Here is a 23,003-nt window from a genome sequence, read left to right on the forward strand (position 1 = left end):
TTTGTTTTTTTTACTTGAGTATGAACTTATACAAAAAGCAGCAAGATATTACAGTTTTATTGATTAAAACACACTATATCGGATTCATATCGATATAGACAGATATCCAAATTTATGATATCGGTATCTGACATAAAAAAGTGGTATCGTGCCATCTCTAATAAAGATGTCTGACATGACAACAGCCCAGATGTCAAGCCACAGTGATATGACTTATTACGGAAATGTTTTTTATATATAGCTGACATATCTTGATATAGAAGTATTCAAGTTGAATATCTTTGCTGTTATACAGTATGTGATTTCTCAAGAATAAAATGACACAACAGCGCTCAGTGGAAACCAAAATTATCAAAAGTCCTTTTTTTTTTTTCTTTGAGCAATGGATATATTCATGGAAGCTACTTTGGGTTGTTTCCCCATTCACAAAAGCTCACCACAGCAAGTAGGTTGGACCTGATGGTCTTCCTGATGCAAAAGGATTTGTTTGTTAGGTGAGCGTGGAAACCACCACACTGTATAATTAAGACTTTTGAAAAAGCATGTGTGGCTGTATGTGGGTAAAAAAACTGAGCATGAACTCACTGCTTAGGATGTATGGGTTCATATGACATGTGCCCAACAAGTAGACTGTCACATCACCCATATTATAATCTCAGAAAGTTTAAGATATACCCCAGACTACTTCATACACTTTGACAAAATGACCAAAAAACTGATCTGGTTAATAATTAAAAAATTCCACTTCTTCTCAAGTCCCTCAGTACCACCAGCATGCCTCTGGGACACAGCTCTCCATTTATTGACTTGAGTTTAAAGTGCTCCCTCCTCAAACACTGTAAGGGTTCCTCCTGAGGAGTGGACACAGTTATAAACATCTATTTTATTTATTTATTTGCTTAAATGAACAAAGTTTTGCTCATTACAGTTGCCATTTTCACTCAGTCATAATACAAAGCCTTATTCTGTTGCCTTCAGAGAGCTGCAAGTACAGTAAACATGCACATGAATACAGATTCCCCTTTGGGGACATACATATTGTAAACAGTGTTTGTAAACAGCATTTAATTTAATCAGGCACAAACGATTTGTTCATTAGCCATCAGTGTTTTAGTGTTTCAACAGGTGGGCTGCTCAAGGTGAGCGACAGTCAGATATGATCAAAGGTAGAACTGGACTAGTGCAGCCTTATGACACACAGGAAATGAGCACAGATGACTGTTTGGACTCGGTCCTCGGTGACATGCTGCACGGCCAGATATCGTTGAAGCTCAGAAACAAATCGCAGGACGCGAATCGACTTAAAAAAAAAATTAAATAAAAAAAGAGCCCTTCAATGCTTCAAGGGTGCTGGATAATCTTAAACATAGCTGTACAGAGTGTATATTGAAAGTGCTGTTATGAGCCACACATCAGATTCAAGGTAATGATTTGATCTTTTCTCTTTTGCCTTCAGTGGCTGCGAGCGCTGCACTCCAGCAGGCAGAGCTTCAACATTGTTTTTGGAGAGTGTCCTTACTGCAGTAAGGTATGTGCGTGCCTCACAGTGTGACTGACAGCTGCCTTCAGAAAGCCCTCAATAGATATTCAGCTTATTAATTAGCATGCCTCTATACATCCTGTAGCCTTTTCTTCTGCCACTGCGCTTTCAACAATGTGCTGCATTCATACACTTTGACTGAAGCTACTCCTCGTCTGATAAAGGAGTAAGCGTGTGATACTGCGTGTCTGTGAATGCAGCTCGCCACCGATTCAAAGTCAAAGACGGTTTTATTCGAGCGTGTGAGTTGCAGTCAGAAACGAGAGCCCACTTCATCTTTTTATCATAAAGAAATCTTTCATCGCATGTTTACCTTTACAGAACATCTAATAGGCAGAATAAACTGAGGCTTGTCCTTCTATTTCAGCCCATCACTGTGAAAATGGCAGCCCAGAAGTCCTGATGAGAGGCTTTGTGTTCCCGGCTGCTCCATCTCCACTTTGGGAAGGAGCTTTGAAAGGAGCTGTTAAAACTCGTAGATCCATTAGCTCCTCAAAGGGGCTTCAATGTACTTTGGCAAACTCTGACAACAGCAAGCAGTAAAAGAAAGGCGCCCAGAAAGAGTAACCAGGACATCAGCCATTCACTCCATTGGGGACCGGCTTCAGGACTTGAGTTTTTGGGAACAGACTCTTCCCATTTACCCAAAGCATCTCTGTAGTAGAGCTGGCTATCCCAGTACTTTGGATGGCTGTATACCGCTCTGTGCTGTGTTTGCCTGTCCATGTAACCGTTTGCTTGCTCTTCTTTTCTCCTTTGTGGGAAGACTCGGCGCTCCATTCTCGCTGAGATCAGGGGCACGTCATCTGTTTTGCTGCTTGTCCTTGTGGGGTTATGTTTCTGTTAAAGAAGGTAATTCAAGTGTGTGCACTTTGAAGCATTTAGGTGTCAACTTTCAATTCTGCTTTTTCTTTATAACCTTTAGAAATCTGGAAGAACAACCTAACTGAAGAGTCTACAGCACATCGTAAAGATTTAGTCAGGTGTAAATAGTTGTTTTGTAGCCTTTAGTGTAAAACAGGTTCAAACTGTCCAAGCTATGGCCTCACACCTGTTTGGGTTGAGCTCTGGGCTTTACTGGAGGACTTCTGAGATAACGTGCAGCAATGGGTTTGGGCCGTTCTTCCTCTTCCTCACTGTCGATGTCTTCATAACTGCACACAGGCCTTTGCCTCGGGGACCTTCTGACAGCAGGGAGAACTTCTTCCTTCTATATTCAAACAAATAAAAGGCAGTTTGACCAATCAGGAACTTGATCATTTATTTGACAGTGAAATTTAGTATTTTAAACAGCCACAGATCTCAGGTGCATTACAGGTAGAGGGATGAACACATCAAAGTACAACATCTAATGGCAAACGCACAAGAACCCGGGGTGCTGTGTTGTCTGCACTGTTCCACTACTGATTTTTAGCTGTGGGTAACCCGTGCCTGTCCAGATTCATAACAAAACAAAAACACTAGCCAAATTATTCTTCATCTTCATAACGTGCTTATAGTGGAATCCATAGGGGACAAAATCCACTAACCAACCAATCGAGGCAGCAATGAACAGCTCCTGTTTTATGAGGTAAAATGACTGTTTTTGTCAGTGCAGGCTGGTGGAGTGTAATGGCTTGTCTGACAGCAGGTGAAGCAGTAAGAATGTTCTAATGTTGGTGTCTACTTAAACCCATATTGGTTCTTTGAGGTGTGTAAAATCTGTGCCTGATGACTGTGTCCACAGCAGTGTGAGGTTTTAGATTCAGGCTCTTGTCTGTGTGGGAGATCACTTCAAAGAAACCAAATTATAACCTGCTGAGTGAAAACAGTTTACCCACGTATTACTTTTAACACAGAGAACTATACAACACAGTTCTGCAGCTCCTGACTGAGAAACCAACTGCTTTTATGCATGACCTGCAACATTACACATCGTACATCTCGTGCTGATCACTCTGTTTTAACAAAGTGCCCGTGACAGATATTTGAATGTCATTCTGTCTAAAAATACTAATTTTTGATCCATTTTGTGTAAATCTTCCAGTGTTTCACCTTGAATATATTACATGAGAAGTTTGTAACTTCATTTTTCAGATTTTTTTTTAATGCAGTGTGTTTTGTGTGTAAAGGTCTTAAAAGTAGCACAAAGGCTGAAAAATGCTGGACAGTAATTTACTCGGAGTTTGGATGCCTTGTGGTGTTCATGTCATCATCATCATGTACACACAGAGGTGCAACATCAGGTCAGTCAAAGCTGACCTCATCATTAGGTTAACTCCAGCTTCAGCTGTAGTCTCTGATCTTTCTTTTAGACACTCTTTAGCAGGAAGCAGAAATGTCACACAGTAAACTGTTACACAAGCTTCTGAACCCTTCTGATTTAATATTACATTGTATTTCAAATCTAGTTTCAAAGTTATTTTTTTTATTTACAAGAGATGTCAAAATGTGACTTGGGTTATGTTGTCTCAGCATACTGTTGCATAAAGGGTGACAGTTAAGGTGTTTGAGGCCTTACCTGTTCTGGTTTAGGTTTATTGATGGGTGGTCCTCTGTAGCGAGCTGGCACTGCTTTGCACTTTGCCCCTTCATGGACTTCATCATGGTCCTGTAGAGGTGCAGCTTTGGCTCCAGAGACTCCGCTCGCTCCTCCTGCTTTCTGCTGACGGAAACAAAAAGCAGTTTTATTATCTCTGTGATGGCCGATGTGAGGCCGACACGACTGCTTTCTAACTGGCCTCATTTCAGTCACAACATTATCTGCGAGCTTATTTCTCCTCCTTTAATGCAACGCAGCTGGAGGATCGATTGGATCAGATATGAGATCCTGCCTTCTTCAGTGCACGGAGCTATGCAGGGCAATTTAGTTCAGTGTTCTGCGTTTACTTCACCGTGTGTCACCTGCTAGCAGGAGAGCTAACATAGCATTAGCTGAAGCTAGACAAGCATCAGCAGTTTGTCTCAGATGAAGGTAAGGCTTTCACTGTCCACTTCCTCATCTCAGCTACTGACTCTCACTCATTATGTTTGGTTTGTTTCTTTTACTGGACTGTTACTGTTGTCAAGTCCAAAATAAAATCCTCAAACTCAATACCAATACTCAGGAGAATACACAGTCACATTTTTCATGTTACACATAGGCAGAACTGATAATATTTGCTGCCTGATGCCAGCACCAACATTATCACTACAAAAGTTGCTGCTGAGGCCAGATTCTGTGTGAAGCCTCAGTCTAAAGGCCATTTCCTCTGAACTCCTGATCTACAGCTGTGCATGCTTTGCTCCTATGTCTTTTAATGTCACGTGAAATCTCTTTACCCCATAAGCCCATCCTTGAACAGTCTTCCTTAAATAAAACTTTGCCTCTCTACAAAACTATAATCCTCCATAAAATAATTCCATATTTATCCAACACTAGTGGCAAATGACTGTGTGAACATACCCATTCAGTGGCCTTTATCTCAGCTGACATTTACTCTCCTCACTAAACCGCCTGTAAATGGCCACTTCTGTTTAACTAGGGATCAAACTGGCCAGCACTTTAGCATGGAAATTAAATGACACAAGGAGAGGAGAGGAAATCAGGAGCATAATTGGAGACACCCTGTGCTCTGTAGTGTGTGTCATCAACTCCTTCAAATTGGGCCGTTGATAGTAGGAAGGGGGGGGGGGGGGGTGGGGTCAAGAAGTTATTCTGTTAAATTGAGGCAGAATCGCAGCCCTCCAGCTTCAGACCTGACCACCTCTAGTTCACATGCTCGTTGGGGCAGGTTAGCCCTCCCTTTCACTGCTGTCACAATTCAGCACTCAGGGTTAAGAGACTGAGTTGGGGAAATGAGGATCTTTGTGGCCAAACACTTAAGTAGTTGAATGTTGACTGAATGGTAAAATTCTGTCAATTATCACCAGTCTTAGATCTAATTTTTTTGGTGTATTCTCAGCTTCTGTGTCATAGTGGCTATTCTCCAATGCACGAGAAACATTTTAAGGAGGGCCAGTCAATGGTGAGAGTAATCAGACCATCACATCCCAAAGATTCCCACTGGGGTTATCCCAGCAGTCTGTGGTGGTGAATCATACTTTCATAATCTGCCTGACGAATCCTGGCGTTGTCATCTTGGAATACGCCTGTGAAGTGACCACACCCGCTGAGAAAGTGAGCTGCTATAGACAGATGTCTAACTGAGCCAACATTTCAGTAAGAAGCCAAATACCTACTGGAGGATGAAGGTGGGTTCACAGGATTTCAGTGGTGCCAAATTATTTCCACACCAATCCACAGGTTTTGAGTCCTCACCTTTTCCTTGGCTCGAGGATCTTTGGTGGGCGATTCCCCTGCAGCTCCCTGTGGCTTGGACAAATCAAGTCCTCCCCTGACAGCACTGCCCAACAGGCTTTTAAGATACTGGTAATCGGGCTTCTCTTGGTAGCCCAGTTTGTTCACATAAAGGAGGAATTTGGCCACCTCATCTGAAGACAGGAGCAGAGTGGACATCAAGAATCAGATATGTTAAGTGATACTGATTTGATTAAATCTGGTTTGATTTTTACAAAGTTACTATTCCAGAAAGTGAAGCACCCTGTATATTTTTGAGTGTGTGTGTCTGTGTGTGGTGGTATCTCTCCGCAGAGGAGATCAAGCGAGCACGTGGCTAAGGACCTGCATGTGTGGAAGTGTCATACTCAATCAGTCCTGATGCATCACACACTGGCCAGGTGACATGTCTGGCACATACTGCAGTAGCACGGTGTCACTCACACACACACACACACTCGCACACAGGGTTGATGCATACCCCAGCTCTTATCTGTGGCGGGCAGCCGGGCTTTGTCAGCAGAGGAGAATCTAGTCCCAACCATACATCACACACCGAGCCATAGCACAGGTGTGACCTCTCCTTATAAAGAGGAGAGATAAAACACGACTAACTTTGAAAGGCATGTCAATGGGACAGCTGTTTAATTGCTACAAAGTTATTCTGGAGCTTCAGGTGAGAGAAAAGGAGACAGTGTTTTATTCTGGGTGGGACATTTTCATGTAGCCTGGACTGTAACAGCCTCGTCTCTTCTTATAATCCAGTTTAAAGATTGTCTTCACTTCAGGCATTTTTAAGCCAAACTAAGTTTAGCCTCTTCATTGAGCTCAGCAAATAACCACACAGCTACACCAAGTTTATGTGTCACACGTCATCATTTTGACCCAGCTAGCAAAGGATTTTGCATTATTAACGTATGGGAATCTAAATTACGATGGAAATCTAAGGTCACAACACCATACTGAAAATACTCGGCCATGCCGCTTAATCTTTGAAGTCAGGAGTATAAAGTCAAGCAGTTAGCCACACAATTTGCCTACACAGTGCGTAAAAGTCACCCACACTGTGCTGACTCAGTTCTTGGATCAGATTCCAAGCAGCATGTGGAAGAATACAGAAACACCTGTAGAGTTCGGCTGTAGCTATATTCCATTAGACCTGAACTTGCCTTCAGTATATCCCTACAAGTAAAAAATCTTTGAAATAGTCCATTTGTAGAGAAAACATGAGTAATGACATCATTCTAATGACTAGAAAAGTCTTCACCTTAGATATGTTCTTTCTACATGAACACATACTGATTTTAAAAAATAAAAATAAAGAAGTGCTGCTCTGTTTAATCTTGTATTCTTATTAACAGAGATTCTCAGTAAACCCAGAGCCCAAAAGAAGATTTTTCTCTCCCCCTCCAAAGGCTTGTAGTTTTACTTTCAAATTCTGTCGTTAACTTGAGAAGTGGAGAAGAAGTTCGCTAACCTGAAGATGCCCTTTGGCCTTGGCTTACCTGTGCTGGCTCCGCTCACTGACAGCTGCTGGACTGAATGTGGCAGATTATCCATCAGTCTGAGAGAAGAAGTGAAAACAGAAGAGATCTGAGAGATGGACTCAGGGGCAGAGCAGGAGAACGAGTTGAAATGAAGCCAAAGCACACAACATTCGTTTTTCTCACTCTGACATCAACTACACACACTCAACATAATTATTAGGAGTAGATTATGTATGCAACACTGCTGTGGAGTACATTCCACATATATCTAGCCTCATATCAGACAGAGCTGTTAAGTCATTACACTCTTATTTGCACTTGTAGTTTTTGTTTCTTTTTAATTAAACGTAAAAAGAATTAATGGAAACTTTAAAAGACCATAAAAACCTGGAGAACTATTGCTGAAGACCTCATTAAAAATTACAAGAAAGTCTTGTCTTATAGAAAGCTAATTATAAGGAAATTCTGGGTGGCTCAAGACTTTTGCACAGTACTGAAGCAGTGGAGACTTGGCAGCCACCCTAGCATGAATCCAAGCTCCAATCAAAATGAATGAAAGCTCCATAACTCTAAAAGCGCACAGTAAAATCTGCCCTCAGGTATAACTCTTCAACAACAGACAAGAAAACTCCTAAAATCCTGTTTAATGAAATACGCTCAAGCAGTGTCCTGTAAACGAAACAGACTCAAAGCTTTGATATAATTTTACCACTCCTTAAACCAGACAGGTGGACTGGGTGATGTCTGGGTGGACATCATTAAAACAGACTACACCTGTGCTACGCTGCAAATGCTTCTTTAAGGCAGAAACAGGAAGAAAGGTAGTAACGATTTATAATTATGTTAATAAGTGAAATTCCAGTATCAGACTTTGTGTGTGTGTGATACTATATGTTGTACTGTTAGAGCAACAGATGCTGCAATGCAATTTAATTATTATAATTTAATTTCACTACAGAAATCTGCGACGTCAGTCAACAGCTTTTCATGGCAATAAAGAGACTCTAATCCAGAAAAAAAGGTGTTTAAAATCTTCCATCCTTCTGTAGAGAGTACCCGGATACACGCTCAGTCTCAGTTACTCCCTACCTGGTCTTTGCCTCCTGGACCTGAGTTGGATTTTTGAGGACATCGTCCCAAGGCAGAGACCCACATAACCAGTGAAGGAGACAGAAACCCAAAATTTGGAGGTCACCACGTCTAGATGCCGCTGTAGAGGAAGGAAAATGAGATGATGGTGACGGTGCAGTAGTGCTAGCATAATTCCATAAAGACAATTTAAAGAAGACAATGAAAAAGTAGAAGCACGTAAGTCAGTAGTTAGAAAATATTGCTCTTTGTCGTTCAATCAAATAGTTGGGTTTTTTTTTCCTGTAGCATAGCCGAGGTTGGACACAAGTACTCTTTAAATTCTGAGGTTAAAGCTAACACAGTAGAAATCAATCAAAAAGGCTGAAGCACGTATACTAATTCTTACACTGTGTCATCTGTCAGTGGGTTATTTTGTTTGGCCAAACAGGATGGAAACTTATCAAGACAAGAAAGTGTATATCAACTAGATTCCTCTTTTCAATTATAGTCTCTATGTGAGATTGAATACTGTGTTATACCATCATGATGACTTTTTGGTGGGTGGGTTCAGCTTCTACTTCCAAATGGACTTGTGTAGCTTCCCACACTTACTATGATTACAAAACCCCTTCTGGGGTACTCCTGCTGACTTATTTGATCATTTTTTCTTTAAGATCTTTAAATGAAAAAAAAAAATACATGTGCTTCATCCAGACACTGAAAGTAAAACTCCAATGACTGGTTGTAACACACATCTCAGTTCAAATCACTACCACATGTTACAGAAGTAAACAGTAGTGTACTGCTGACCCCATCTGTGCTCCTCCAGTCTGCTAACAGAAACATTGTTTTGTTTTTTTAAATGGTGGAACTGATTTCACTTTAGTCTGAAACTGGTGGGAAAGTGAAAGGCAGATCACAGGCTCTCTATATAAAAGTCTGTATTTAAAACATGGACACAGCCACCATGCCATCACCCAATTGGTTTCGGACTCCACATCTTTAAGCACCAACACTAGTGGTTTGACTGCAACATGTTGGTTTTTTGAAGCCAAAAGTGACACATGGTCAATAGGTGGGACATAACAGACTGATTGCTAGAATATATTCATCAAAACTAAAGGACAAGCTTCCAGGAAATATTGTTTGACTGATAGACTGCTTAACTACAGACACGAGAGCACAATCCAGTGAAGTGACTCAAATTAGCAGAGTTGAGGGGGCACAGCCAGCTGTGTCGGCACACCTGACAACTCCAAGGTGAGACATGAAAACTATTTAAAAGCTCATACCCTCAACAGTTGTTATTAAGGAGGAACCAATCTAAAGAGTACAAAATGTGTGTCTCACACCAGACTGTAAAAATGCTTTACATTGCTGGTAAGCTCGGCATTTAAACATTGGAGTCTGTGGGGACTGACTCTGTGTTGAAGCCTGCCTCAGATGGCTGTCAGAGGAACTGGAGTTCTGGCGATTGATCAGTTTCACGATTGAAGTAGCAGCAGGAGAGGGAGGAAGAGAGAAGAGGCAGACGCTCCATATATCGGTTGTTAAGCTTAACGCGGGAATGCTTTACAAACATTCAGAGATGAACTTACACACTTGCTTTACTTCTCTCTGAGATAACTTCCTCGGAGATGAAATGCTGGTTTGGTAGCGAGGCTACAAATACACACAGCCGCTCTATCACGTGAGCACACTACTCCGACGTGCTACGGTTATGAGCCGAGTTACGCCATGTTGCAAGTTTTTTGAGGTGCTTTTTTGATATTTAATGGATCGGATTACATTTTTTATTTCCCTCTGATATTCGATTCAGTAATTTACGTCAGTATCGGACCGATACGTAATATCGGATCGGTCCATCTCTACTATAGAGTACAATTAGAGTGGATCAGTTGCTGACTTTAAAGAACTATTGTGCTCAATATGTGCCTTAGACCTAAGAGTCCTGTAAACAGCCATCTCAGCACTGTAAATATCCCAACACAAAAAAGGTTTCCCCAAACCATAATCAGGGATCTGAACGGCACAATTTGATGTTAGGGAACTAAATAGATTTTACAAGTGTGGCTTCCCATGTACTAAAGCTTCTTTAAGAACAAGTCCAGACTGTGTTTGTGTCTTATTGTGGTTGTGTGTGTGACTGCATGAGTCTACATTAATGTGTGAGGTCTATCAATATTTAGCGACCAAGTCCATCCAGAGGGGTCGAGCCCGAGGGTTTTAGCAGCTCAATACTGTAACAGCCGCCACACGTCTCGGGAGAAATTACCTATCGACTGACTCCATCAGAGGGGAGAAATCTCCTCCCTGAGTCGCAGCCAGCATTGATCCTCTCCAGCCAACAGTCTGGTCTAAGGAGGAAAGCGTGGTCACTGGCACAGAAGACCACATTATGTGGGATGGAAGGGCAGTAATCTGACAACATGCAAATTCTTGAAAAGTAAGTATTGAAATGTACGAGTGCAAGGTTACATCTTCAAGATGAAGATGGGCACAGATCGCCTATAAGTACTAAACATTTCAAGGAAACAGTGTTGTGTCTGAGTCAGAAACTGCAAGGCTAGCATAGAATACTAAAGTGGACCCAGCAGGAAGTCTAAATAATCAGTGAGGCTGATCAGAACAGGAGTAGTGGTGAAAGACTGGATGTATAGGAAGGGGGTTGAGAAAAGAGGTGTTAGATAATGCCTCCCACCCAACAGCATGTGCCGTTTCTATGGAGTATTTAAGAACAGATTATATGGATATACCATGCACACACACACACACACACACACACACACACGGGGTGCAACGATACTCGTATCGATATTGAACCATTCGATACAGTGCTTTCGGTTCGGTACGCATATGTATCAAACAATACAACATTTTTTATTTATTTTATCAACTTTTCTTCTGACGATGCTGTCTGTGTTGAGCGCTCAGTGGATCTGCGTTCGACTACTCCGCCTAGGCTGCACTGTCGAGTGCAGATCCACTGAGCACAGCGCAAGCTAGCAAGACAGAAGCTAAGCTCGTTGCAACATGGCAACTGCCTCAATGTTACCCGAATTTGAACCTCCCCCACTCTCATTTAGATCTGGCGTTTGGAACTATCTTGGTTTTCATGTGAAGCACGACCCTGATGGTAAGCGTGTCATGGACTAAAGTAAAACAGTATGTCGGATGTGCCACGCAATGCTCAATTTGTGGGAACTAGTGCGTTAGCGCAGTTAGCTTGTTAACGTGTTGACGCCGTCCAGCCCCAAGCACGGGGCGATCCGCGGTAACTTGTTAACGGAGTTTTGCCGCGTTATGGCATTAATGTCATTTTAACGAGATTAACGCTGACAGCACTAGTGGGAACACAACGAATATGACTGCACATTTACGCCGACATCATCCTAGTGCAAAGACAAGTGGAAGCAGACAAAAACAACAAGCACGCATGCTACAAACTTTATCCGAGTCATTTAGACAGCCGTTAGCACATGATTCTCCTCATGGGGACCTGATATGTTTAATATGCTGCTGAGAATATAGCCCAGAAGAAGCGTATAGTATAGCTTTTATTTTGAAAAGAGCCATTTCTCTGTAATAAACTCTCTTTTCCAAAGATGAGTGATTTCTCGATCAGATAGATTTATTTTTTTGTTGTTTCAGCAACATTAAATTTAAAAACTGTACTTTTGAGTTAAAATATATATTTATAATTTTAATAAATGACAAATTAAAAAAGCATGAACATTTTTTTGTATCGAAAAAATATCGAACCGTGTCACCAAAGTATCGAACCGACCGTGAATTTTGTGTATCGTTGCACCCCTAATAAAAAAATAATAATAATTATAATAATATTATATATATAGGATGCAGATACCGTCTTTTCCACCTGCTTTGATATTTTTCAAAACCTTAATGTTTGAGTGCTTGAGAACAGGTTCAAAGAAAGTGCACTCTGACAGCAGCTGACTCTGGCTTACACAAATGTTCCAGTCTCAATAAATCTCAAATTTATTGAGACTGGAACATACACACCCTGTGTACGGGGTAGTCTCAGTCTATACAGCCTCCTTTTGAAAACCCTGGGAACTACTCTGATGGCTACCCAACTGTCTTTATTGATGTATACTAAGGTGTCAAAACTTGTCATTAAGGGTACAGGGAAAGTTAACAAATTTCGTCTTCATGGGGGAAAGGGTTAAAGAGCTCAGAATTTAAAATATTTTTTCACACATGATTTTATTTTTAATTTAGTCTTTGTTAAAATAAGCAAACCTGAGAAAGACGGGATATATTATAAAGTCCTAAATAAAGATGACTTCAATGACTTAAAATGGTAGAACCAGTCCTGACTAACATCTTTAATGGCTACTTTTTAAACAAAACAGATATGCACAAAGCCACAGAGAAAACAGAAGAAAGAGTAATCCAACATTTAAGAAACTGTCATCATGTGCCACGCTTCATCTCAACAACTCTGATAACAAGAGTTAGATGCGTTTGCCCTTGTGGGTGTAAAGTGTGCATTAAGTCAGTGTTACACTGAGGCTGCCTATTGTTGTAAATAATTACACAGCCCTCCATAGATACCAGGAGCCAGCTGAAAGGGAATAAAGATGAAAAATACATGTGATACTGACACTAGAAATAAGTGTTGCAACTTCCAGAGTGCTATAATAGATTAACAATTAAAAAGACAACAGCTACAGTAAGTGCTGCAGACCTTTGTGTATTCTGTTATTGCAGTTCAAAATAGCATTTTGTGTGTCTGCTCCTCTGTATTCATGTAAGCATTTCCCCTCATACTGCCCTCAACAGCACAAGACAGAACAGAGACAGCTGCATCTGAGTACATACCATCACATATAAACACTTCTCAACGGAAAGATTGGACACAACATAAATACGCAAGTATCGTGCATACGTGGCATTCTCGGCATACACATGCATTCTCTACATGCTTTAGACAGGGAGGTGAGGAAGTGATGCTGTTGTTGTTAATTATCTCCTATTGTTATTCAGATTCTCTAAAGCACGCTGTGGTGTCACACTCTTAACCCTTCTGCTTCACAGTCTTGTCTTTCAGAGACGGTCTTCTGTCTGCCGACCGCCCACCGAATGGCGGTAATTACACTATTTAACTCCGAGTTCATAGGCCGGCACTTGCGTTGCGAGTTCACCAAAGCTCACCATGGTAACCTGTCAACATCTTTGTGGGGATTGTTGCCATCAGGGCATAGAAGGGTCAAGCTCTTAAACTATATCTCCAAGAGCAGTCACATGTACTCTAACACTTACCGGTCCATCTAAGCAGGTATTAAATATAACAATATCTAGAATGTTAAGCATGTCGAATTTTTGTGTAGCTCGGGCTCCAGTCAAAAAAAAAAAACAAAACAAAACAAAAAAAAACTTTTTTATTGCTGTTGGCTCTAAGAGTCGCTTGATGTTGTCACTTTACGTTTTTTTGGAGAAATCAAGTTAACGAAGCGGAAACACCAAAAAATTAGTCCAACTTGGAAGTGCCCAAAAATGCAGTTCTTGGAGAGGTTGTTTGAGACTGGCGACAAAAATCGAGCCCAGTGTAAAATGTCAAACCACACACCATTAAAAAGCATGTTTACATGCCTGGTACAAGAAGTGGCTTTGGCTTCTATGGGTAGTTCCTTCCTTCAATAAACAGCTATAGACTATGTGCAACTTAGCATATGCTACTTCCGGTGGGGAAACTCCTGTAGGGCGCTTCGTTTCCGGTGTGATATTCGTGTCTTGTTTACCGCCGGGTTTTCCAAAAAAAGTCAACCAAATGGACGAATCAAGCAGCGATTTACATTTCTCAAGATGTCTTGGCCATTTACCGAATATATCTGTAGATGATGTTCGCCGACTTGTCGATATTTTTCCCTCGTGCCTCAGAGCAAAAGAGAGAAAGGATTGAAATTTCTCAGTATTTGTATATAGAGTTCCCTCATTTATCGCGGATGTTCTAAAAATAACCAGCGATAGGTGTTTAAACACTCAAAGTTCAAAGCTTTGTAAAAAAAAAAAAAAAAAATAGTCCATTGTAGAATGAAACCAAAGATCAAAATCTGTTTTCAGTCCCAAACATTTATTTGAGAAATAAACCTACAGTATATTTGTTTTCCTATAAATAATAATGACAGATTTTAGAACTAATGAATTTAACTTTAAGCTTAATTGCTTAATTTAAGCTTAATGCACCTTATAATCTGGTACACGGTATGGTTAAAAAAAAATAATAAAAATTTAAAAAAATACGGTAACTTCTACCTTCCTTTAGCATGTCCAGAAGTCCAACTTTTTGTGCGATGGTTAGCATCTTCCTCTGCCTTTTGGGTGCTACCGCAGGTGCCTTTGACTGTGCAAAACGTTTCGTCGACATTGTTGTGTTTGTTGGGGAGAAAACTTACAAACATACAGTACAGCACTTCAGAGTCACATTGCTAGTGATCGATGTAGCGATTCTGTACTGTACAGGAGAGCACGGCACGGAGGAGATTGACAATGATCTACAGCCGATCGGGACGCAGAACACAATGCTGAACATTTGCCTGTTTAAATCATAAGAACTGTCACTATACAGAGATGTGCTTCTGAATGTGGATGATGTGTCTTCTGCATGCAGTAATGCAGTTCTGCTCGTGTTGAGTGATGTAAACAAACAATCGATCTACGCTCTTCAAACATCAAAATTGATCATTAGATTTTTTAATGACACAGCAATGGTGAGTATTCCCACCCTCTGCTCTTTGTAACTTAACGTAATCTTTCCGTTTTCGTATTTTGGACATGATTTTGGAGTCCACCTTCACAGTAGCAATTGACTGCAAAATAAAGCTACCAGAAATGTACAACCCTACATCCGCTTGTATTTGCGATCTCGTTCTTTCGGTCACTACCCACAGCTCGTGACCATAGGTGAGGGTAGGGACGTAGATCGACTGGTAAATTGAGTGGAGGAGAGCTTTTAAATGATTTTGAAAACCATAATGAACCTGTACAGTTCATTAACGCAGCTTAGTAACCAAGCTTGCTAGCACTTGCTGAAAACTCAAGACATCTTATTTAGATTAACAGGTGAGATGCACGAGTCGAGAAATCAATTAACCGTCTCTATATCTAGCTTTTCTTTACAGTCTCCGGTCCTGATATGTGACCAGTTAATTATTCTTTGGATTTTTTTTCTAACAATTAAGTACCTGGAAAAGTTTGTAAGTACCAAACTAGAATGTGTGTTAAACTGTGTCTTGATTTAAAAAAAAAAAAAAAAAAAAGAAAAGCTTAAAGACAAAATATTATCAAGAAAGTTAATAAGTAATTTGCTTGCTAGATACCAACTAAAAGAAAAAAAAAATGTGGAAAAAAACCCAGTATCTTTCTTTCTGCTGCTCCTTCTTTTCCCTCTTCTAAACATTTTACAGTTGACATGCTTTTCATGTGATAGTTTTTGCTGACAGGACACAATCTGAACCTCTTTCAATTATCGATTATGCTGATAGAAACTCTCCCATGGAGATTAGGCAGTCTGAGCCATGCTAACTCACAATATTGAACCGGTGGGTAGTGGAGTTGGTCGGTGTGGAGCTCACAGGGGTTATCTGTGAATTGCTCTAACCAAACATCAAAGCCCTTAATTAATGGGGGGATGAAAACACGATGCAGGTTATGACTTTAGCTAATTAGGGAATTGTTAAACAGAGATGGTGCTGGGGAATTCAGCAGGGGCCGCGGATGGAGAATCGATGGTCAATGAGGAAAGGGAGCAGGTAGGCAATTTGCCAGTTAATGTGTTCCCAATACCAGCAAGGAAGGCAGATGGTGCTGAAGTGGACACTACTTTACATCTATTGATAAAGACGGAAAGAATAGACATTATAGTAGCCTTAGTAAAGATAACGTAAAGCACTTTGTGAATTTTGAACACCTTTCATTATAAGTTGTAAAATCTGACATACTCAAGTTAATGTCTCTGTTCTGGTAGTTTGCATTAGAAGACCATATCTGAAAGTTAAAATGCGGGAGGGGGCATTTTTCAGTCTTTGTTCATTTTACTCTCAGTATCATGGAAACTTTCCTCATTATTTTAATGAAAAAATACATCTAATAATAATAACAACAACAACAACACAAATAATGTGACGACTACTACTACTACTACTACTACTACTACTAATAATAATAATAATAATAATAATAATAATAATACACTGTGGCCAGTAAAAACACAATACATTTGTAATCAGTTTTTTTTAATCAGTTTCAGGAGCACTAAAATATGATATCAATGATGTAATCTAGAGAAATGCTGATATGTAGTTTTCATCTACATATTAGCAGACGAACGCTACATCTGCTAATATGTCAGAACCCTCCCTAACTAAGAGTATTTTTTACTAACACATTAAGTAGCTCAATCCAATTTTCAATAATGCAACTTTGTTCATGTTTAACTGTGTTTCCATCACAGAAATGAGGGTGGCATTCAGGTATGATCGTTTTAGCCTCTATAAGAAGTCCCTGATCAGAATGTTGTTCGTTGGTCAAGCAGGCAATGTGTTTTAAGCATTATTATTCCACAGGCATTTTCAGAGAGACCGCAACATTTCTTTGTTTGTAGTTTGTGTGCAGCAATAGCCAGTGTGAGGCCGCCAGCAGACAGACAAGTCCAGGATTTGTTGCCCATGTTTGCAGAGAATCAGATACAATAGGAATTTGGAGCATCAGACTTTTGATGCATCAGTGGACTAATTTGCTTAATCTTCTCAGGGCTTTGGCCCTGCTGTGGAAACAATTCACAGGACATTACACGGCAATTGGCAAAGTGATGAAGATTGTTTCGAATCATCATAAGCTTCAAAAACTTTGCTGTAGGTGTGCAAGTGCGGACCACTTTAATTAATACTGACACAATTGCCCCTGTAATAAGCAGGGGTGTCTTCTTATAGCAATTTAAGTACCTGGTGGTATCTTATTTATCCAATTTCCATTTAAGTAGGCCAGTAATAATTAGAATCTGGACTTAAGTTGAAGATCATCAAGCAAAGATGTGTGGAAAATGGTTGAGAATTCAATTTGCACAGGACTGCTGACTGTTAAGTGAACTGAGCACTTAACGAGACAGAATGAGCCCCTTTGAATGTTGTACTCCATAAAAGTTACTGACCAAAACAAAGATGTATGGAGGCAAATGGACTGTGCAAATGTATGGTGAAAGTTTATTTAGCTTACCTACAAACAAGTTTTGTGGGTCATATATTCCATTGTGTGTAATTTACGAGGCACGTAAACCAACCATTAATATCCTGACATAAAATTTGAACATTTAGACAGGTTTTTATTTTCTGTTATGTTTAACTATTTAAAAAGTCAAGTGCTTACCGAGTCCTTTGTGGGCATCGATGCTGGTGTATTCGATGGTTCCATTATGGCCCTTCTTGGGGTTTTCCTTGTATTCTTTGTGGACTCCATCAGGGCAGTATCTGAAGGACAGCCCATAGTCTGCAAGGTAGACCTATAGTTCCCAACAGGACAGAAAAAAAAAATAGTCTTCCCATCTTAAAGATACATGTGAGTTTGTGCGACGTCAACAGTTGCAGGAAAAAATTGTGAAACCTTTGAAATGTTTTTTATTTCTGCATAAGCATTGCAATTGTCTCAAAATTAAGCAAAGCAGGAAAAGAAAAGCTGATTAAACTAAGTGAAAATAGTGGAGTTGATATACATCCATTACCATATATCTGCTTTCAACAGATAAGGTACAGTTTTTCCATTCTCCAAACATGACACTCCCTTTCAAACAGCTTTCTGGCTTTTCATCAATATCTTTAGCAAATTGCAGACAGCAGCAGTGACTTGAGAACAGTACTTTGACCTTCCAGTCATGACATGGATTATTTTATATTCTCCCAATGATAGACTTAGGTATCCTATAGATCCCTCTTCTTTAAAAAAAAGAAAGGGCACCTCCTGAAAACTGACATTCACTAAAAACAGACTTTTCCCTTCTCACAGATATTTAATATTGGGTCATTGTGCTATCCTGGGATCTGCTGGAACCAGTCGTCTAGCTTGGGGGTCACCACACTGAACACTCCGATTATCATTGTCACCACTGTTACCTTCACCCTCCACATCTTCTTGAGCTCTTCTCTGAGCCCTTGGTACTTATCCAGTTTCTCGAGTTCCTTCTTCCTGATGTTGCTGTCATTCGGTATCGCTACGTCTATTGTTATGGCCGTCAACCTCCGCTTGTCTACCACCACTATATGCGGTTGGTTAGCCATCACCATTTTGTCTGTCTGTATTTGGAAGTCCCACAGGATCTTAGCTTGGGTGATCTTCTTGACCACCCTTGGGGGTGTCTCCCATTTTGACCTCGGGACTTCCAGGCCATACTTGGCACAGATGTTTCTGTATACTATGCCGGCCACTTGGTTATGGTGTTCCCCGTTTGCTAGCATCTTGTACCCTGCTGTTATGTGCTGGATTGTCTCAGGGGCATCTTTACACAGCCTGCATCTGGCTTCTTGCCTGGTGTGATAGACCCCAGCCTCTATGGATCTTGCACTCAGACCTTCTTCCTGTGCTGCCATGATTAGTGCCTCTGTGCTGTCTTTCAGTTCAGCTTTGTCCAGCCACTGGTGGATTTCTGGATATCAGCCACTTCCTCTTATCTGTCGGTGGTACATACCGTACAGCGGCCTGTCCTTCCATGATTGTTCCTCTTCTGCTCCTCTTTCTTGAGGTTCTGCTACCTGAGGTATTCACTGAGCATGCAGCCAGTTGTGGCCATCTTCCTTATGTACTCGTGGATGTTCGTTGTCTCACTGTGGTACTGACACACAGTAGCCCTTGGCCTCCTTCCTCCCGCTTTCCTAGCGGCCTCTTCGTGGTTCCCATTTGCCTGTGGGATTCCCAGGTACTTGTATCTGTCGTCAATGTCTGCAATGTTGCCTTCTGCTAGATAAAATTGTTTAACTGAATCCTCTACATCTTTTTTATAACGTTAATGAAACTGAGATGTTTTGGGTTATATTTAAAATCAATGCAGTTTAAAGAAAATCAGCGGCTTTTATTCTCTCCTGTAACTGTACCAGGGATCTGCAGTGCACTGACCTGTTCAGGGTCCCTGTAACCCAGCATGAGGTTGGCAGCTTTAATGTCAGCATGGACGTACTCATTCTCATGTATGTACTCCAGTATATCCACCTGGCACAAGAATCAAAAGCATACAAAACAAGAATTTCATAGGCAGACAGTAATGCAGTAAAACGAACGTTTTGGTAAAATGGGGTCATAATTTGTCAAACTGGCCTTTAACTGTGTCATTGATAGGCGATCAGGCTGCCTCAGCTTATTTATACTGGTATTATTGAACAGGTCAAAATATGATCATTATCTCACCAGTCTCTGTCCAAGCTGGAGAACAGTGGTCTTCTTCAGTCGGCCTCCACTGGACTCACAAGCTTTCTGAAGGTCACTTCCCAGTCGATCCATGACCATGAAACGATACCTGAGTGAGAGAAGAAAAGCTCAAACTCTTGTCCTAATTCTGACATAACACAACACCAGATTTACTAACGACCCACACCGAAACTGTACTTTGTATGAAAGACTATGACAGGATGTTTTATTTACCAAAACAGTTAAACAAAATGCCAAAAAACTGATGCTTTTCATAAGATTCACAAACAAGAGTCATAATATAGCAAACAAAGATGAAAAATCAAATAAAAAAATCAGAGAAAACAACAGAAAAAATCTAATACTGACAGTGATGTGAAAAAAACCCCAACACATTTTGACTAAAAGCAGATATTTTATTGGAAATAATTACTATAGTTGCCTTAATTCTAAGGCTAGATGGTTAAAATCTGATATTAAAGCAGATAACAGAGCTTTTAAGAAAGCACACGCAACCTCCTCCTTCTTAAAATCAGTTTATCTGCTTGATTTTGTTTGTTTTTTTAAACTTTGGTTGTTATACACGTGGATTTCACACTGGTCCATACAATTTACTTGATATATGACAGCACAAATAAACACTGATGTCCACTTTACTCATGTGCAGAACACGAACAAAAGCCAGCTTGGCCTGGTTTCAAAAACCCCAGAGGTCCTTTCCTTTACGTTCCAAATATTTTACCCTGAACACACCATTTCATTTTTAAGTTCTGCCCAAAGAGTCTACTTTAGAGCAAACGTCATGGAGTTAAATGATGAAAAAAATGAATATTTTTTTGCTGCAGTCAGAGAAACATGCTCCGTTTGTGTTTTGATGCATCTTCTGGTTAGATTAAGGCTAAAATACAGCCATATGCAGTGAAAATATTTTTTTTTCAGTTATGCTTTATATTAAGGTTCTTGTAATAAGCATTAAGTCAAGAGGCAATTAATCTTTTTTATAAGTTATTAATATGTGTTAATAATACTATATCAATGTCAATATACGTCTCTAATTAGCTTCATGTAGACAGTGCACACATCATGAATAGATGCATGGAAAGGCAGAGAGAAAAAAAATAGCTTCAAAACTGACACGAAGACCTGATCTGGTTTCATAACCGAATGAAAAATATCATATATATAGTTGTTATTTTACATTCGGTTATGAAACCAGATCATTGACACATTTGGTATTATTTTATATGTTTTCCTTAAACAAAATTAAATCTCTATATATCTCTCTCTATATCTATATATATATATATATCTATCTATATATATATATAAATCTCTATCCATCTCTATATATATCTATATATCTATATTTATTTATTTGTTTAAGGAAAACATAAAATAATACCAAATGTGTCAATTTCTATAAAATACTACACTCATTCCAGTTAGGACAGCTGCTGTTCACGTCTACATTATTAGATTTTAATGACATTAGAAACACGCTGCTCTTTCTTCCTGCTTTTTTTTTTTTTACATTTATGAATCTAAACACAGCATTGTTCAAGTTATTTTCTCTTTGCTTAAAATTTGGTGGCTGCAAAAAAAACAATCATAGCAACCTATGAGTTAATCAAACCTATTAGTGTTGACTGTGTCAATACCTGAGTTTATTATACTCTGAAAGTCCTGACCCCCAGTACGTCGGGATGCCCAGGAAGTCCAGCTTCTTGTTTCTCTTCCATTTTTGCACTGGAACAAGTTTAGGAACAATCACAGGTATGCATCTACACAAGGTGCAAACATGGAGCTATTGTGTCTGAACAAAAAAACTAAACAAAAACTGAGCTCTATGAAAAGTAGACAAATGTTTTGCCAAAAAAGAAAAAAAGATTTGTCCTTGTAAGTGTAAGAACGTGTGCATACAAATATCAATCTTATTGGGACTACAAATACACACACACAGAGGCCCCAGACAAAGCAGTGGGCCTGGCTCAGGGCTTGATGGCGGCTGGCCTGACTGGCTCTCAACCAGGCTGGCAGGTGGTCAGGGGCTCAGTGGAGGCCCGGGCATCATTACGTGTGAGTAGCTTCCTCTCCAAACGAAGGCGTTGGAGAGCTCAGACAAGCACGGAGAGTGGGGCCCAACTGCCACTGAGGTGCATGTTTGCTTTGGCTTATTATTAATTACTGAGCAGCACTCAGCAAAGCCTCTGAGTCTGCAGCCACTTCATCAGTCAAACGCTCTCGTGCTCCAGCGAGCTGCCGGGACACTGGACGGGTGGTGCTACTCACTGCTCTCGGGTTTGGCTGCCCTCTGGTAGAACTTGAGCTCCGAGAACAGGGAGCCATTCTCCTGGTACTCCTGCATGTATGAGCACACAGTATTAGCACAGTGCAGCTTTAACCAGTGACCATGCAAAAGTTAATTGTCTGTGTCTAATTCCAAAAGGTAAAATTGTGAAAAAGATTTGTGTCTCGGCCAGTGAGCATCATGTCACTTACATGCCTGTTTCAATGCTTTGTTTCCTGGTTGTTTATGTTATTATTCCTTATGTATCAGGAGAAATCATAAAAATACCTGGATGACACATGAATGTTGTCTAACTTTAGTCTCATGAACCCATGTGAACAGCCCCGTGCAACACTAAATGCTTTCTTTTTTTTAGCTCAAGTCCATGCCCAAACTTATGTTAACTGCAATTGTCACTGATAAGATCTTTTAGAACTACTTCACACAGTTACACATACAATAACACTGCTAGCTGACAAATATAATTAGAATAATAGCATTAGCTTAATTTAGTATCACAGCATAATAATTAATTGACTACTGATTGATTGACTTATTGAGCTTGCTTAAGAGAGGGATTAGTTATTGCTATATCTCAAATTAAACAGCTGACAGTAAAACATCAAACAATATTTTCTTCTTCCCATTTATTTCACTGGAACATCAGGAAGCAGCAAGAAAATTTAGCATGTATAGGACTGGTTCAGAACCCAGAGTCAGACCCTGACGAAATGGCAGAAGAAGTAGAGCCATGTAACATGAGGTGTACGGACAGAACCTTATCATCCAGGTGAAAGGTGATCAGATGAAAATAAAGAAACAGTAAAAACTAGTATTTGTGATTGACTGTTTCCTAACTGGAAGCACACACACCTCCTAAACTGTTGGTGTCGTTGAGAGTTTGCA

The 23,003-nt window shown here is 40.2% G+C and overlaps 2 protein-coding genes across 7 annotated transcripts in view; one reads left to right on the top strand and one right to left on the bottom strand.

Moving 5' to 3' along the window:
- Nucleotides 1–3,744, top strand: part of fancl (FA complementation group L) — a 35,288-nt gene extending 31,544 nt beyond the window's left edge. Inside the window, exons 13-14 of one of the 2 annotated variants that reach the window (XR_015719937.1) lie at nt 1,457–1,782; nt 1,908–3,744. Coding sequence is in view for 1 of the 2 variants with exons in the window: in XM_087850414.1 (XP_087706540.1) it covers nt 1,457–1,528; nt 1,908–1,943 (108 nt within the window). In the remaining variant the exon portion in view is untranslated. The remainder of the gene's footprint in view (nt 1–1,456; nt 1,783–1,907) is intronic. The other variant, XM_087850414.1, reaches the window with a different exon arrangement.
- Nucleotides 528–23,003, bottom strand: part of vrk2 (VRK serine/threonine kinase 2) — a 26,576-nt gene continuing 4,100 nt past the window's right edge. For 4 of the 5 annotated variants that reach the window (XM_087850408.1, XM_087850409.1, XM_087850412.1 and 1 more), the window contains exons 5-15: nt 22,100–22,169; nt 21,469–21,556; nt 19,811–19,919; nt 19,523–19,615; nt 17,786–17,918; nt 8,414–8,534; nt 7,343–7,401; nt 5,820–5,992; nt 4,041–4,184; nt 2,592–2,750; nt 528–2,380 (exon numbers count right to left, since the gene is read on the bottom strand). In XM_087850408.1, the coding sequence (XP_087706534.1) occupies nt 2,033–2,380; nt 2,592–2,750; nt 4,041–4,184; nt 5,820–5,992; nt 7,343–7,401; nt 8,414–8,534; nt 17,786–17,918; nt 19,523–19,615; nt 19,811–19,919; nt 21,469–21,556; nt 22,100–22,169 (1,497 nt within the window). In that variant the 3' untranslated portion in view covers nt 528–2,032. The remainder of the gene's footprint in view (nt 2,381–2,591; nt 2,751–4,040; nt 4,185–5,819; nt 5,993–7,342; nt 7,402–8,413; nt 8,535–17,785; nt 17,919–19,522; nt 19,616–19,810; nt 19,920–21,468; nt 21,557–22,099; nt 22,170–23,003) is intronic. The other variant, XM_087850413.1, reaches the window with a different exon arrangement.

This window comes from Neolamprologus brichardi, chromosome 13 (genome assembly GCF_056152115.1).
Source record: "Neolamprologus brichardi isolate AB-2024 chromosome 13, ASM5615211v1, whole genome shotgun sequence".
In the NCBI taxonomy this organism is placed as follows: domain Eukaryota; kingdom Metazoa; phylum Chordata; class Actinopteri; order Cichliformes; family Cichlidae; genus Neolamprologus; species Neolamprologus brichardi.